The following is a 14,827-nucleotide window of genomic DNA, read 5'->3' on the forward strand; positions in this document are numbered from 1 at the left end:
TTTGCTATTTTAACCATCTTGGTGTACTTCTGTGCACGATTGCATCAAGATTCTTTCGGTGCTGAGTTTCACGAACGCGTATCTTCACTGACTATCGTGAGTACGGATCAAACTGAAAAAGCAGACTGGGCGGGACCGAAAACAAAATTGCATGAAGACACAGGAGTGCCTGTGTGTTGCCGAAACACTCTACAAAAATAATCTCGCTACAGCTGTGCATAGGACAATCCTGTAAAGGTTGCGCTTTCATTCTTGTTTCGTCCTTTGCTTGCAGTATTTGATCCCTGCAGATAGGCACTCTGGTGATCTGGAAGGGGGAACAAATTGGAGGAACTGACACAAACTGAGCATGACCTACTTTCAGAAAAGAAAGCTCCTCTGCAGTACTTTTAATAGTTGCGTAGAAGAGAGAATTTCAAATGATGTGCCTTGCGTGAAAATTTCAGCTACACCTGCTGACATTATTCCAGGCAAAGGCAAACTTGGCCCTCCAGATGTTTTGGGACTACAGTTCCCATCATCCCTGACCACTGGTCCTGTTAGCTAGGGATCGTGAGAGTTGTAGTCCCAAAACATCTGGAGGGCCAAGTTTGCCTATGCCTGCCTCTATTCTATGCAACTATGCCTTCCTTTGCATCCATCCACCCTGTTTCCAGGCCAGAAAGTACGATTTGTGATAAGGTATTTGGATGGAAAGGCAGGTACTCCTGCACCTTTAACAGTTATGTAGAAGAGATAAGCCCAGGACATACTATGCCTGCTGAACTCTCCTTTTTTTTTTTTTTTTTTTTTACACAAATTAACAGTGCAGGTATCTGTGTCCTCTTTTGCATTACCTTAGAATTTAATTTTAGAAACTCTTCTATTTAAACTAGAATGCGGAAAGGGAGAAATGGAGGACAGAACATACAAGAAAAGCAATACAGGAATGAAATGGAGAATCTTCCCATGAAATGAAGCAATATATATGCACACCATACGCTTGCCTAATATGTCAAGTGGCCAATTTTGAGCCAGACCCTGATGCGCATGTCCCTTAAAGAATTCACTCTGCACCACCATTCAGTGTTTCATTTCCATGCCTGAACAGCTTCACACGCTCACTCCTACAAATCACAACTTCTGTTAAAAGTACTGAAGCAGAATGGACTGGTGTTTTTCCAGGTTACTGTCAATCATCCTGGCCTGGTTTGATGAGAAAACCAAGCAAGCTGACCATCAAAGACTTCTGTCCACTAAATAATTACACTGTGTGTCTGATTTTGACACAAAGAGACTCAAATAAATGGTAAAGGGATCAGAAGTGGATCAGGGCCATGACATGGGAAAAGGGCTTTAATTTCCCACTCTAATCCCAATGAAAATCTCCTTCCCCACCACCATGGTAAAAAGGTAAAGGTAAAGGACCCCTGACAGTTAGGTCCAGTCACAGACGACTCTGGGGTTGCGGCGCTCACCTCGCTCTACAGGCTGAGGGAGCTGGCGTTTGTCATTTGTCCGCAGACAGTTTTTCTGGGTCATGTGGCCAGCATGACTAAGCCACTTCTGGAGAAGCCAGAGCAGTGCACAGAAATGCCATTTACCTTCCCGCTGGAGTGGTACCTATTTATCTACTTGCACTTTTTTGGTGTACTTTTGAACTGCTAGGTTGGCAGGAGCTGGGACTGAGCAATGGGAGTTCACCCCATCACGGGGATTTGAACCACCAACCTTTTGATTGGCAAGCCCAAGAGGCTCAGTGGTTTAGACCATAGCTCCACCCACGTCCCACCATGGTACTCAGATGCAAAAAAAGGGACCGGTGCGCTTTTAATAATTGTGAAGAGGATATAATTTTAGCAGGTGTAGCTTGCATGGCAGGCCACACCAGCTGATACTCCCTCTTCTGCTGATACTCCCTCAAGCTGCAAGGCCTCTTTGTCCCCTGTGCCTCCTTACACTGAGTGAGACCGCTGCTTAATAAATAATTGTTTTGCTTGGCCCCACGTGTTTGATACGTGTAACTGTTTCTGTTCTGCTGCAATTTGCCTTCTGCTAAAATCCACGTTATTCGTCTCACCGTCCTCTGTAGCAAAAGTATGTAAGTTCTGCAATTACCGGTAATTACAAAAATTACACTGTCGTTACGTTATTCTACCCTGTTCATTTCATTGAAAATTAAATGCAATGTCAAATGGGAGAAAGTGATCAGCTACATATTGTATGCAGACTGAAAGCAGCCACCGTCTTAACCTGTTTTTAATCGCTTTAGTTGTTTTAACTGTTTTTAATTTGTGGGGTTTTTATTGCTGTCATAGGTGTTGTTAATTTTCACCAAGGGAAGGGAGTTTTGTCCGGGAGGAGAGGAACCCTTGGGTCTACAGCTGCTGTTGCTAAATGCCAGGTTGACTCTGAATAAGACCCCCTCATCTATGATCTGATTATGGGTGAGGAGGCCAATCTGGTTTGTATCCCTGATACCTTGGTGGATGATGAACAGGGTGGAGTTGGTCTCACCTAGCTGTGCTCAGCTGGATACTCAGGGCAGACTTGAGGACCAGGAAAGGGGAGTTGCTGTGGTCTATATAATTTTTCTCCAGGTTTTTCCGGGGGGATCTAGAGTGTGTGTTCCTGACACTGGGCAATCAAACAGATTAGGGATTCTCATGGTTTGCAGCCTGCCTTGCTGCCCTGCAGTCTTCTGGCCTGAGCTGACTGAGGAATTGAGGCCATGCAGCTCAATGTTGTCTGCACTGGCTGGCAGCAGCTCTCCAGGGTTTGAGAACAAGAACTATCCCATCACTGCCAGGAGACACTGGGGGCTGAACCAGGGATAATTTGCCTGCAAAGCAGATGCTCCACCACTGAGCTATGGCCCTTCCTCACATTGTATCTCTTTTTACAATTGCTGAAAGGAGTGCAATTGATTAGTCAGCTGCTTTTTGAAAGATAGCCAGTGTACGATAAGGATCCTAACTCTGAAGAACTGATGAGGTAAGATTAGACAAAGATTGCTAAAACGCAGCAAAACACACACGGAGAGCGCAAAGCAACTAGAATGAAAAATAACATTTAGAGACTGTGGACCAAACTACTGCAGCCAATGGAGGCTGGCCCATTAATGTAAATGGAGCAGTACCCCACCAAGCTCACTTTACCCTCAGCCAAATCCCGTATGCCTGCTGTCTTGGGCCACAAGCACACCATACATTTAAGGCACCATAATACCACTTTAAATAGCCATGGCTTCCCCCAAAGAACCTTGGGAGCTGTAGTTTGTTAAGGGTGCTGAGACTACCATTTCCTTCACAGAGCTACAGTTCCCAGACTGGTTTAACAATCAACCCTCTTTCCCAGGGAACTCTGGGAATTGTAGCTCTGTGAGGGGACTAGAGGTCCCCTAGCGACTCTTCAGCATTCTTAACAAACTACAGTTCCCAGGAGTCTTTGGGGGGAAGCCATGACTTTAAAATCGTATGATGCTGTTTTAAATTTAGTGTCGCAAAAGTTTGGCTCTGCCCCTACTCTCTGCCGAGAGGTAGCAAAATTCCAGGGCAATCCAGGCGCCCACCCAGGGTTTGTGATCGTTTGGAGAATTGAAGACGCGGCAGAGACTGTCACAGCTTTAAGAAATGTGATTTATTCACATGCGTACACCTCCAGCCTGCATGGAGGTAGTCCAGATCTTACAGCAAGGTCATTTAAAGAAGGACTTGTTCCCCACAGGGGTGCAGCACTGCAGTCAAAGGCATCTCTCTTTGCTTGCTAAGTTGTTTCTCAGTCATTTTTCTCCTTTCTTCTTTCCAGCACACCTTGCAGTGGTGTAGCGTGGGTTGTCAGCACCCGGGGCAAGTCAAGTAATTTGCACCCCCTAACCCGTGGATTTGCGCCCCCTAACCCTAACCCCAGATGTTGCGCCTGGTGCGGCCGGCCCCCCCTGCACCCCCCACGCTACGCCACTGACACCTTGTTAAAGACTTTGTTTCCCTGTGACCCAGTTACCCTGGCAACCTTCTCTCTGCCCAGGCCCAAGACTCCTCTGAGATGGCCCATCAAAACATATTGCCATAGTTACAGGTAGGTAGCCATGTTGGTCTGCCGTAGTCGAAACAAAATAAAGAAATTCCTTCCAGTAGCACCTTAGAGACCAACTAAGTTTGTTATTGGTATGAGCTTTCGCGTGCATGCACACTTCTTCAGATAACATATTGTCATGTTAATGCCTCTATCCCAGGTGAGGCCCTGACTTTTGGAAAGAAAGCTCAGTCTCTATTTTTCCATTGGCTTGTAATCTCCCCTTCAATAATCCAAGCAATCAAAATCCTACCATTTACCAACTTCTAGGTTTTTTGGGGGGGTCCCCCTAAAAATCTCTAACAAGTTAATACAGATGGGGCCACAGTGTTGACTGAGGTAAAGAGCAAAGGAAGAGGTGAAGTCTAGGAGCCAAAGCAAATTACTGTATTTTCCGGCGTATAAGACGACTGGGCGTATAAGACGACCCCCCAACTTTTCCAGTTAAAATACAGAGTTTGGGATATACTCGCCGTATAAGACTACCCCTCTTCCAACTCACACCAAATAAAAATTTAAAAAACCAGTCTCCAGTCCGGCTCGGAAATCTGCTCCACTTCCCAGTGGCCGGGGGCTTCCAGGGCCAATTTTCAAGCGTATTTCTGCTTCATCTAGAGAGCTTGGTGTCCTCTGATTTAATTTGCTGTCGTTTTATCGTTTGGTGGGGAGTTGCTGCAGGAGCTGCTGCTGTAGCCGGCGTATAAGGCGACCCCCGACTTTTGAGAAGATTTTCCTGGGTTAAAAAGTAGTCTTATACGCCAGAAAATACAGTAAGTGGTCTTCCATCTGAGGTGGGGTTGCCATCAGCAAGGACTGCCTTTGCCAACCTGGTTTACTGAGCATTCGCCCTGATCTGCTTGCACAAAGTTGAGCAATGCCCGCTCTCCCTTGAGCCTTTGCTTGAATTTTTTTCCACGGTGAGGTTATTTGTTTACATGGCGCTTCGACATCTTCCCATCCAATGATTGCTGTCCAATACTTTTTGGCGCTTTTCCTTGTCATTTCGCACCCCCCCCCCCAAAAAAAGTATGGCTTTTTTAGAAAGTGTGGGTTATGATGCCAGAGCACTCTAACCCTCTGTAAATGACCTAAAACTTCTGTTCAGCAATTGAATCCCTCTTGCACAATAGTGACAGTCCAGAGGCGAACTTGGGCTACAAACTCCCATCAGCCCCAGCGTCTAGGAGAGTTGTAGTCCAAAACATCCTGAAGGACGCAGGCCGAAAAAAGTTGCTTTAATTTGTAGGCCACCATTTCTAAAGGGTGCTTCAGCTGGCAGGAGGAGGAAACCATTGTGGCTGGCCCCTCCGTTGTCACAACAGCAGCTCAGCCTTGGAGAGATTTGTACGGTTGCCGGGTTCAGGGAAGAAGAAAGAAGGGCGTTGGTTGCTTAGCAACCTTTACATATTTATCCAATATCCTAAATTACGGGGGGGGACACTTTATTCGGCCCATATTTCCTTTGGGGGGGGGCAACTTTTGGTGGAGTGGGGGGTGCCATGTGGCAGAGGTGGGCAGGGCCAAAGGGAAAAGTGGGCAGAGCAATTAATTTAAATATAATATTTGTATGGTGAAGTAATTGCTACACCCACCCCCACCCGCTCAATCTTCCATCCAGGCAAGCAAAAGGCATTGTCATAGTTCGACAAATTCCAGCCAGGCAAAAACACTCAAGAAGGGTGCAAGGCAGGGCTGGTGAAGGCCTTGAGAGGGTGTATACCCTGAGGAGAGTCCCAAGGGCCAAACAGAGAGGTCGGGAGGGCCATCAGATGTCAAGGACTGTATCTGACTTTTAGAAGACATCTGAAGGCAGCCCTGTATAGGGTAGTTTTTAATGTTTGATGTTTTACTGTGCTTAATGCTTTTAATTTGTTGGGAACCACCCAGAGTGGCGGCGGCAACCCAGTCAGATGGGTGGCATATAAATTTATTATTATTATTATTAATATAGCTCCCAGGCCTGAGGTTCCCCACCCTCTTAGAATAAGCAACTTTTTAATTGTTTTTAAATTTTTATCCTATCCCAAGGGATCAGAGCCTGTCTCCCCTCCCCACCCCCCTTCACGGCAAAAAGCATAATATCAGTGGCAAATTGATTTTTCTCTTTTTAAAAAATCTGATTTTTACATGGGAAAAACAAGAACCCCAACCTGTCAAAACACCCAAACCCATGAAACCCTGGGCAAATCTTAGTGAAGCTGCAGTTGGCCAGAACCAATGGTGATGAACAGCAGCGCAGTTGCAGAACAAATAACCATATAATATTGGGGGGGGGGGCTATATTGGCATTGTTGGGCACTTGCTGAGGACCATGTCTCAATATAGACCCCGTTCCCAGTCCCTGAAGTGCCCTGCTGCTCTCAACACTCACTGTTGCTGCACGTTTAGCTATTCTCTCCAAGCGAATCGGCAATGAGAGGGGCGAAGAGGAGCAGCAGTCGCCTCTCTGCATGCCTTGTGATTTCCTTTTGGCCAGGGTGTGTGAACTGAGCTCAGAGGGAGAGGTGAGGAGATGGCGGCTGCACTGCAGGGGGTTAGGGGGACATTGAGAGCATCTTGCCCAGGGGTATTCCAAAACCTAGAACCAGCCCTGGAGGAGGTGGAGACTTGTGAGGTACGCATGTGCAGGACTGGCGCCAAGGCCCAGCATGGTGGGGCATCTGCCGAGAGCCCACAACCCCACAGGTGCCCCATGGATAATAGCTCCCTGGACCTGATGTAACTAGGAGGTAGACTCACTTAGGGAGGTGTGCCCAGGCAAGGCATGGCCAAAAACTTGTAGGTGGTGCTGCAAGTGTGTGTGTGTGTGTGTGTGTGTGTAAGACTAGGAACACAGAAAGCTCCCTTGTGTTGTGTCAGAACCATTGGTCCATCTCTCTCACTGTTGTTGCACGAAAACCCCAATCTCTGAGCGGTGCGACATTTCAGGGGTCCCAGGACTGAGGCGCAGCAGGGACCGTGGTGCCTTCAGGATATATGGTCTATTTACACATACAGCCTGAGCTGGAAGGGTTCACAGCATGAACACCCTAAAAGAGTCTTGCTTCTCCCACTGCCGCAGCCTTGGATTCAAACAGAAATCAAACATTGCTCTCTGATTCTTTCTACAGCGTGCTGCTTTACTTGTAGTTGACATCACAGCCCCCAAAACTCTATTCCAGACTCTGGCTTTTGTCTGTTGTTGTCTCGCACCAAGCCCCTTAATCCGTTGTTCTCCTAATTGCCCATCACCTAGGCAATCGCCTCAACACAGGAAACTAGCCTGGCTTATAAAACTTGCTGGATCCAGGCGTTCAGAAAGCTAGAGAGACTCGATTGGATTTTAACACTTGCTGGATCTAGGGCAATAGTTCCCAAACTCCCCACCCCACCCGAGATCACTTGGAAATTGCCGAGGGTCTTCGTGGGCCAGTTACGGTTTATCTGCCTGCTGCAGCAACTGTAATGTGCTGGAGTAAACGCTGTGTGACTTTTAATTGTCTTTTTTACAGAGACACCACAGACTACCTGAATAAAAGTTTGTGGACCACAGTTTGGGAACCCCTGATCTAGGCTTTAGAGGGGTTTCTGGCACCCTCAAACTCCTAACAGTGTTGTCAAAGTGTAGAAACAGCAAGCCTAGATTCTGCGCTGCACAAAAACCAGCGTGTGTTGTTGAAACGTGAGGCGGTCTGGCTGATGTGGTTGTGATGATGGTGGCGATTGCGGGGCGGGCAGGCAGGGGGTGGGGTGGGGTGTAGGGGGGGTGTGACAATCATGGTAGCTCGATGTTGCTGGTGGGACAGCTAACACAGGAAGCAAAGGCAGGAAGTCTGAGGCCGCAAAGCCGGAAGCCTCTGCTGTTGCTGATAAGGCCTGCCTGATGGGGACCCGAGGCTCAGAACTGCCCTGCAAGCCAGGGGGGCTTTAAATAGCTCTCCTATCTTCTGTAATAAAGGATGGAGCTGGAGGGCAGGGGGGAGCGGTGGAGGCACAGCTTCCTGTTTGGCTACCGAAATCCTGAATATTGGAGGAGAGGGGGTGCTGTTACTTCTAGGCCTCCCTTCCCCCAGCTATTGTTTTCTCTTATATCGGGTAAATGTACACATGCTGAGCCCGCTAGGATCCTTACCACATAAACAGCAACATGCTCCTCTGGCAGTGCCCCGCCCCGCCCCCCACCCCAAGTTAACAGGTTGTGGGTTTGTTTTTGCTTTTTAAAGATCTGATCTAGAATGATAAAAGAGAACTGTTGTACCTTCCCACTCCAAATCAAGCATAGCATAGCAGCTTGCTAAAGGTTGCCAAAGGACCAGCGTGAACTGGCCGTCTGTGGTATAGTTGAAATAAATTAAAATTGGGAACCCTTGTCTGCCATACATTTAAAGCACATGGCTTCCCGCCCCCCGCAAAATGTTGTCTGTTTAGGGTGTACTGGTAGTTTGTTAAGGCTGCTGGAATTGTAGCTCTGTGAGGGGTAAGCTATTGTTCCCAGGATTTTGTGAGAGGAGCAAAGGGCTTTAAATGTGTGGTGCGTACCCAGCAGGGATCCAAGGTTTCTTTGTTTCTTTCTGGGTAGCGAGAAGCAAAAGTGTGTGGAGGTGTGTATCTCTATCCTTTATCACCTCTGTTATAGGAGACAGTGATCTAGACAGGCTTTGGTGTGTTATATACACCAGACTGCACCCTAGCATTCATTCTTAATTAATATGGGACAACTGCCCTCCAGCCTGGCTGCCTTACTTCCCCCTACAGTGGTGCCCCGCAAGACGAATGCCTCGCAAGATGGAAAACTCGCTAGACGAAAGAGTTTTCCGTTTTGGAGGTGCTTCGCAAAACGAATTTCCTATGGGCTTGTTTCGCAAGACGACCATGTCTTGCGAGTTCCTGCTGGTTCCCCCCCCCCCTTTTCTAAGCTGCTAAGCCGCTTATCAGCTGATCCGATCAGCAGATAAGCCGCTAAAAGCCGCTAATAGCGCTAATAGCGCTAATCCGTCAATGGGCTTGCTTTGCAAGACGAAAAAACCACTAGACGAAGAGAATCACAGAACGGATTCTTTTCGTCTTGCGAGGCACCACTGTATAATGGTCCCTGGGACTTTTTAACAGCTGCATCACGGGCTTCATCCAATAAATGAAGCCTTTCCCTATCCCTCCATGTGAGGAGAAAGCTTCTCCTGTTGGATTTCTGCCCGACATACACCTGTTGAAGGCAGCCTGAGAGATCTAGCATGGCAAAGTGATTAGAGCGTCACACTAGGAGCTGTTCAAATCCCCACCCAGCACACTGAGTGACCTTGGGCCAGTTGCTCTTTCTCAAGGCCTAACCTGCCTCACAGGGTTCTTGTGAGCTTTAAATGGGGAACCACATACACCAGCTTGAGCTATTTGATGGAAAGTTGAGACGTAAATGTCATCATAAAATAAACAAAGAAACCAGCCAAATATTAGTCTCCCAAAATCTGGAAGAAAGCGAAGAGGGAGTAAAGCGAAGACATAGCAGCTTGACTAGTGAACCCACGGTTTAGCAGACGTTTCGGTTTCTAGGTGATAGCTATACAGGTGTCGCCATTTCTACCTGTGGGACCTCAAGGTGTTGCTGGACTACAACCCCCATCATCCCTGGCCCCGGGGCTGATGGGAGTTGGAGTCCATCAACTGTATGGAGAGCCACAGGTTTCCCACTGCTGGTTTAACTGAAGCTTGGCATAGGCAAATTAAGCATGCAGAATTTCCCCCATGGTTTTGTGTAGGTCAAGATGCTTCTAAAGGCACAGTCAGTAAAAGGGAAAAGAAGTTGTGAGCTTGACCCATGAATCGTGCTCTTTACCAAATATTCTGGCCTACCACTAGGACTCTCCCTGAAAATGCTCCCTTGGCACCAGCACTTATACTTTCCCCGTTTGAAAACATTTCATATTTAATAGATGACCCCTGAGAACTGGAGGCCATTCTTTCTCCGTGCCTCTTAACAGCAGCTTGATCTGGAGATCTTAGCAGGTGAACATTTTTATTTCCTGCTTACTTCAGCCGATCAAGAAACAGGAGCAAGGAATTGGGTCCTCTTTTTTCCCTCCATGGTCAGTTAGCAACACCATTTAAAATCCTAAAAAATAAAGTTGTACCCTAAACTTTTAAAAAACCCCAAAATAGATCCACCCTTTCAAGGGCCACAGATTGCTTCCTAGGGAACTCTCATCAAACATCGCAAAGATAGTCGCCCTAGAAGAGGAGTGAGATGCCTCTACTCAAGACATGTAAATTAACTTGCATTTCAAACTACAACATTCCCAGAGGGCTCTTGGGACAGATGCAAAATCAGCACCTTTGACTCCAGTGCTTTGTAAAGCAAGACATCAGGCTCAGTGGCCTCTTTAACCTGGAAGAGGCAGGGTGGTGGCGTACTAACTGAATATTTGCTGAAACTGTCTCAACAACACAAAGCAGTGAATAATGTCAAAGGGAAACTGCCGGTGCTGACCTTGTCAGAATCTGGGTCCAAGTTCAGAAGGTGCCCAATCTTACTTCCACCCTGCCAGATTCCAGTCTTAACAAAAATGGCTCAGTGTTCCTTGTTTCTGAAAACTAGAGCAGTCCGGTACTAATCTACAACCCAGCCCAAACACAGAATGTCCCCCCCCCCCCACACCACCAATAGAGACAGCAATGCCAAACCAAAAATGACTACAAATCTTTCAAGAGTTTCTGCTGGTTCATTTCTCTCTCTCCTCTTAAATACATGCCTTTTGGGTGGTTGGAGAAACACATTCAGTCTCAAACAACCTCAAATCAAAAGATCCACGGTTTCACCAAGAACACACCCATGGTGGACAAAAGCACATCTTAATGCTACAGGGCTGTGAATTGAAGTGGATGCTTGGAGAATTTGCAAAGCCCTAAAAGCATCCATGGACCCGCGTGAATATGCGGTTGAAAGGAAAATTAAAAAATTAAAAGATCACAGAGAAAGGTAAAGTCGGGAAAGGCAAACCAGTGTACAAGCTGATAACCCCTGAAATGCAAAAGGAACTGACCTTTTATGAAGAGGAGTACCTCCAGTTTTTTGGGGGGGAGGCTGAAGCACCCCAAAACTTGGACTCCATCCCTGAAATTCTTGGGGTTTTGCAGGCCAGTACAGGCACCCCTGTAGGAATATCCTCTTCCTGCTGTCACCATGATGATATGGCGGAGAGGAGTCTCTCCACGCATGACAGTTTTTTTGTGGGGGGTCCCCCATTTCACCCCCATCTTCTATCTCTCGGCCGGTCAGGCCAGGCAGTGGAAGGGAACTCTCCCATTCAGAGCTCAAGGCGTCTCTTGTGGTGGTTTGGTTTGGGTTTTTTAAAAGCTCAGAGACATCAACCGCCGCGAAAGGGAAGGAAGAGGAAATTTTTTTGTACCAGAAGGAAAGAGCGGAGGGGGCCCCTGTTTCTGGAGCCGGGTGTGTATGAGAAAGAGAGAGAGAGAGGAACTGAACCAGAGACCAGCTTGGTGCAAGCCTGAGACAGAGAAGGGGGCCAGGGAGCCAGCTGCTGACGAAGATGGAGGAACATCTCCAGAACTTACCTTGATGGTGCAATCCATGGCACGCCTGCCTGTACCTGCTGCTTCCCGCCTAGAGTTCCATGGGCGCTTGGCTCAGTTGCATTGGCAGGGGCTGATCTTGCACAGGGGGCCGGATGAACAGGGCTCGGGTGTGTGTGTGTGTATGTGTGTGTGTGTGTCTAATTTTGGGAAGTGAAGTCACACAAGCCGCTAGGGCTGGTTTTCTATTGGTGTGACCAAGCTTGCAAGCTCTGAAACTTTTTTTTTTTTTAATAGCATCAATTGGTTTGCGAGCCTTCTCTCTCTCTCTCTCTCTCTCTCTCTCTCTCTCTCTCTCTCTCTCTCTCTCTCTGTTCAACTTCAAATTGCAAAGCGGGACAAGAAGTCGGCAGAATGGAGGCAGAAAGAAATGGGAGATTTCATTGGCGGGGAAACATAGCATGCGAAGAGGAAAAGAAGACCTCTTTCTACAACAGGACTGCTGGATTTTCAGAAAGGCCGTTTCGATGATTATTTGTTTATTGCAAGAAGGACCAAGAGCTCCCAACGAAAACCAGGAAGACGGTTTCTTCCCTAAAAGCAGAGATGCACAAACTCATGTTCGAACTTAGCTTCTTGGATTGGAACATAGGAGACTGTTTTATATGGCGTCAGACGATTCAGCCATCCAGCCCAGTATTGCCTGCACGGACTGGCAGCAGCTCTCCAAGGTCTCTGCCAGAAGTCTCCCTCTGCCCTACATGGAGGTGCTGGGGATTTAACCTGGGACCTTCTGCATGCAAAACAGATGCTCTGTCCCTGAGCCACAGTCCAAAGAAGCCTGGTGCACACACCTGGAGCACTAACATCCCACCGCGGTAGAATCAGTAAGAGAACGGGCCAAATTTTGATAGGAACATAGCCTGACTCTGAGTCAGACGCTTGGTCCATCTAGCTCAGTACTGCTTACACTGGCTGGCAGCAGCTCTCCAGGGTTTCAGGCAGGGGATATTCCCAACCCTATGTGGAGATGCTGCCGACTGAACCTGGGACCTGCTGGCGGCAGAGAATATGCTGTGCCACTGAGCTGTATGTATTCGGAAGCAACTTAGTTTCTAGCCAGCCTAAAGGATACACTATCAGTACAATCCTAACTAAAGCACATTACAGCCTTTCTCCACCTTGGGTCCCCAGATGTTGTTGAACTACAACTCCCATCACCCCTAGCTAGCAAGGCCAGAGCTCAGGGATGATGGGAGTTGTAGTCCAACAACATCTGGGGACCCACAGGTTGAGAACCGATGCAATACTAGCTACTTCAAAGGCTAGGGCAGGTAGAGAGAGCCATCCAGGTGTTGCTGCATTCCGATGCCCATATTCCCCATCCAGCATAGGTAATGGTCAGGGCTGATGGGAGTTGTAGTGCAGCAATAGTTGGAGGGTCACATGATCCCCAGCCCTGACTTAGGGCCTGGGTAGAAAATAAGCAACCACGCAAATTCCTCTGTAGTTCCAGACCTCAGTGTGAGCTAACACATGTCTGCATGGCCTCCACCATTTCTCTGGTGAAAATAAGGACGTCCCATTCCATAATTATAATTTTACTATTTATACCCCACACATCTTACTGGGTTGCCCCAGCCACTCTGGGCAGCTTCCAGCATATATAAAACATAATAAAACATTCAACATTAAAAAAACTTTTCCTATACAGGCTTGCCTTCAGACAGTTCAGGGGTCAGGTAACTCCATACCCTCCAATATTTCTCCAATGAAAATAGGGACATCCAAAGAAAAGTGGGACATTCCAGGATCAAATCAGAAACAGGGACAGCTACTCTAAAACAGGGACGTGCCTGGAAAATAAGGACACTTAGAGGGTCTGATATATGTTCGCACGTATTTTAAAATGTATATCCTCTCTCACTAGCTTAATTTGGCTCTTGATGTGAATCTAGCTCCAGGCCATAGAACGTAGGTCTGATATTATTCTGAGCCATGCCGTTCTGTTATGCAAAGCGTCTCTCCCTAAGTTAGAACAGAAAGTAGACAAGATGTTTATTGAGTATCTATCCTGATTTTCTTTCATGAAGCTTATGCAGAGGTTTGACGGTGCCTGGTCCTGACTGAACATTTGTTTGCAGGGAGGTTCCATGATGACGGCCATTCATCCTGATTTCTTGCAGGACAGTTATGCATCTTCCTGTTAATCAATAGTTTTTCGTGACTTTCCTAACTGCAAAAGTCTGTTTTTCGCACACACGCGCTCTCTCTCTCTCTAGTGGATTTGCCGCTCAGGAGTGCTTTAATCCCTTTTAGTTGTGCAAATCTGAATTTCTGGTATGTGAATGCTCTTGGTAGTTGGTGATTGTCAGCAAAGTAACTTTGGAATATACCTCCCTTTAACCTTGTCCAGCAAAGGCTGGAAGACGATACCAATTTTACTGTGTTTGGGAGAAGTGGAAAGCAAAAAAAGTAGTCTAAATTCCACCACCACCCACCCCAGAAGAGTTGGTTTCAGAATTTAAGATATTAGACTGCAGACTCATCCACCCTCCCCTTTGTGCCACACTTTCTAGGCACAAGTTTAGGTTTGAAAGGTCTGTTTCTGAGCAGGGTTTTGGTTTTTTTTTTTTTTTTTAGTCCTGGCGTTTTCCCATATTTTACTGCTGAATTGGAGCAAATGGCAACCCACGGAAAACTCGGTGGCTGTTTCCTCTGAATCAGGGGTAAAACATGTGGTTTTCCAGGCAAAGCATTGGGATAAAAAAACGCTGCTTGGACCGGGACCTGGGAAACCTAGAAATACGGAGCAAAGTTAAGTGTGGATAAGCCCTGCGGCTGGAGAGTTGGAATGTGCAATGTGCCCTTTTCTCTCTCAAAGTACTTGGGTGTCCACAAGATTCTGAATCGTAGCCACAAGTACATTTGGACTTTGAAAAGCAGTGATATGAAAAGACTCTGAAAGTCCGTTCTAGCTCAGTTGTTTGACCCGCATTCATCTCATTGGGTGCAAATTCTCCTTAGAAATACTCTTATTTTTCTTTCAACACTTAGGAAAATAGCTTCTGAACAAAGGTGACGTGGTGTGCTGTTTTTAATAAAAACGACAATATTCGGAAATGTTGCAGTGTTAATCTGAATGATCTGACAGGCTAGCTTTATCCTACTGAGCAGAGACAGTTTTGAAAAAGATAGTCATTAAACTCTGGCGATCGCCATGTCTGCTGTAGGGTGCTGCTAATGCCATGACATCAGTCGATCACGTCAA

The 14,827-nt window shown here is 47.0% G+C and overlaps 1 protein-coding gene across 3 annotated transcripts in view; it reads right to left on the minus strand.

Annotated features, from left to right (window-relative positions):
* Window positions 1-11,758, minus strand: part of LOC310712330 (retroviral integration site protein Fli-1 homolog) — a 29,361-nt gene extending 17,603 nt beyond the window's left edge. The window contains exon 1 of one of the 3 annotated variants that reach the window (XM_083515266.1): window positions 11,599-11,758. In XM_083515266.1, the coding sequence (XP_083371392.1) occupies window positions 11,599-11,616 (18 nt within the window). In that variant the 5' untranslated portion in view covers window positions 11,617-11,758. The remainder of the gene's footprint in view (window positions 1-11,598) is intronic. The other 2 variants (XM_083515264.1, XM_083515265.1) reach the window with 2 other exon arrangements.
* Between the last annotated feature and the right edge of the window lie 3,069 nt (window positions 11,759-14,827).

This window comes from Podarcis liolepis (genome assembly GCF_965112155.1).
Source record: "Podarcis liolepis genome assembly, chromosome: 7".
Classification (NCBI taxonomy): domain Eukaryota; kingdom Metazoa; phylum Chordata; class Lepidosauria; order Squamata; family Lacertidae; genus Podarcis; species Podarcis liolepis.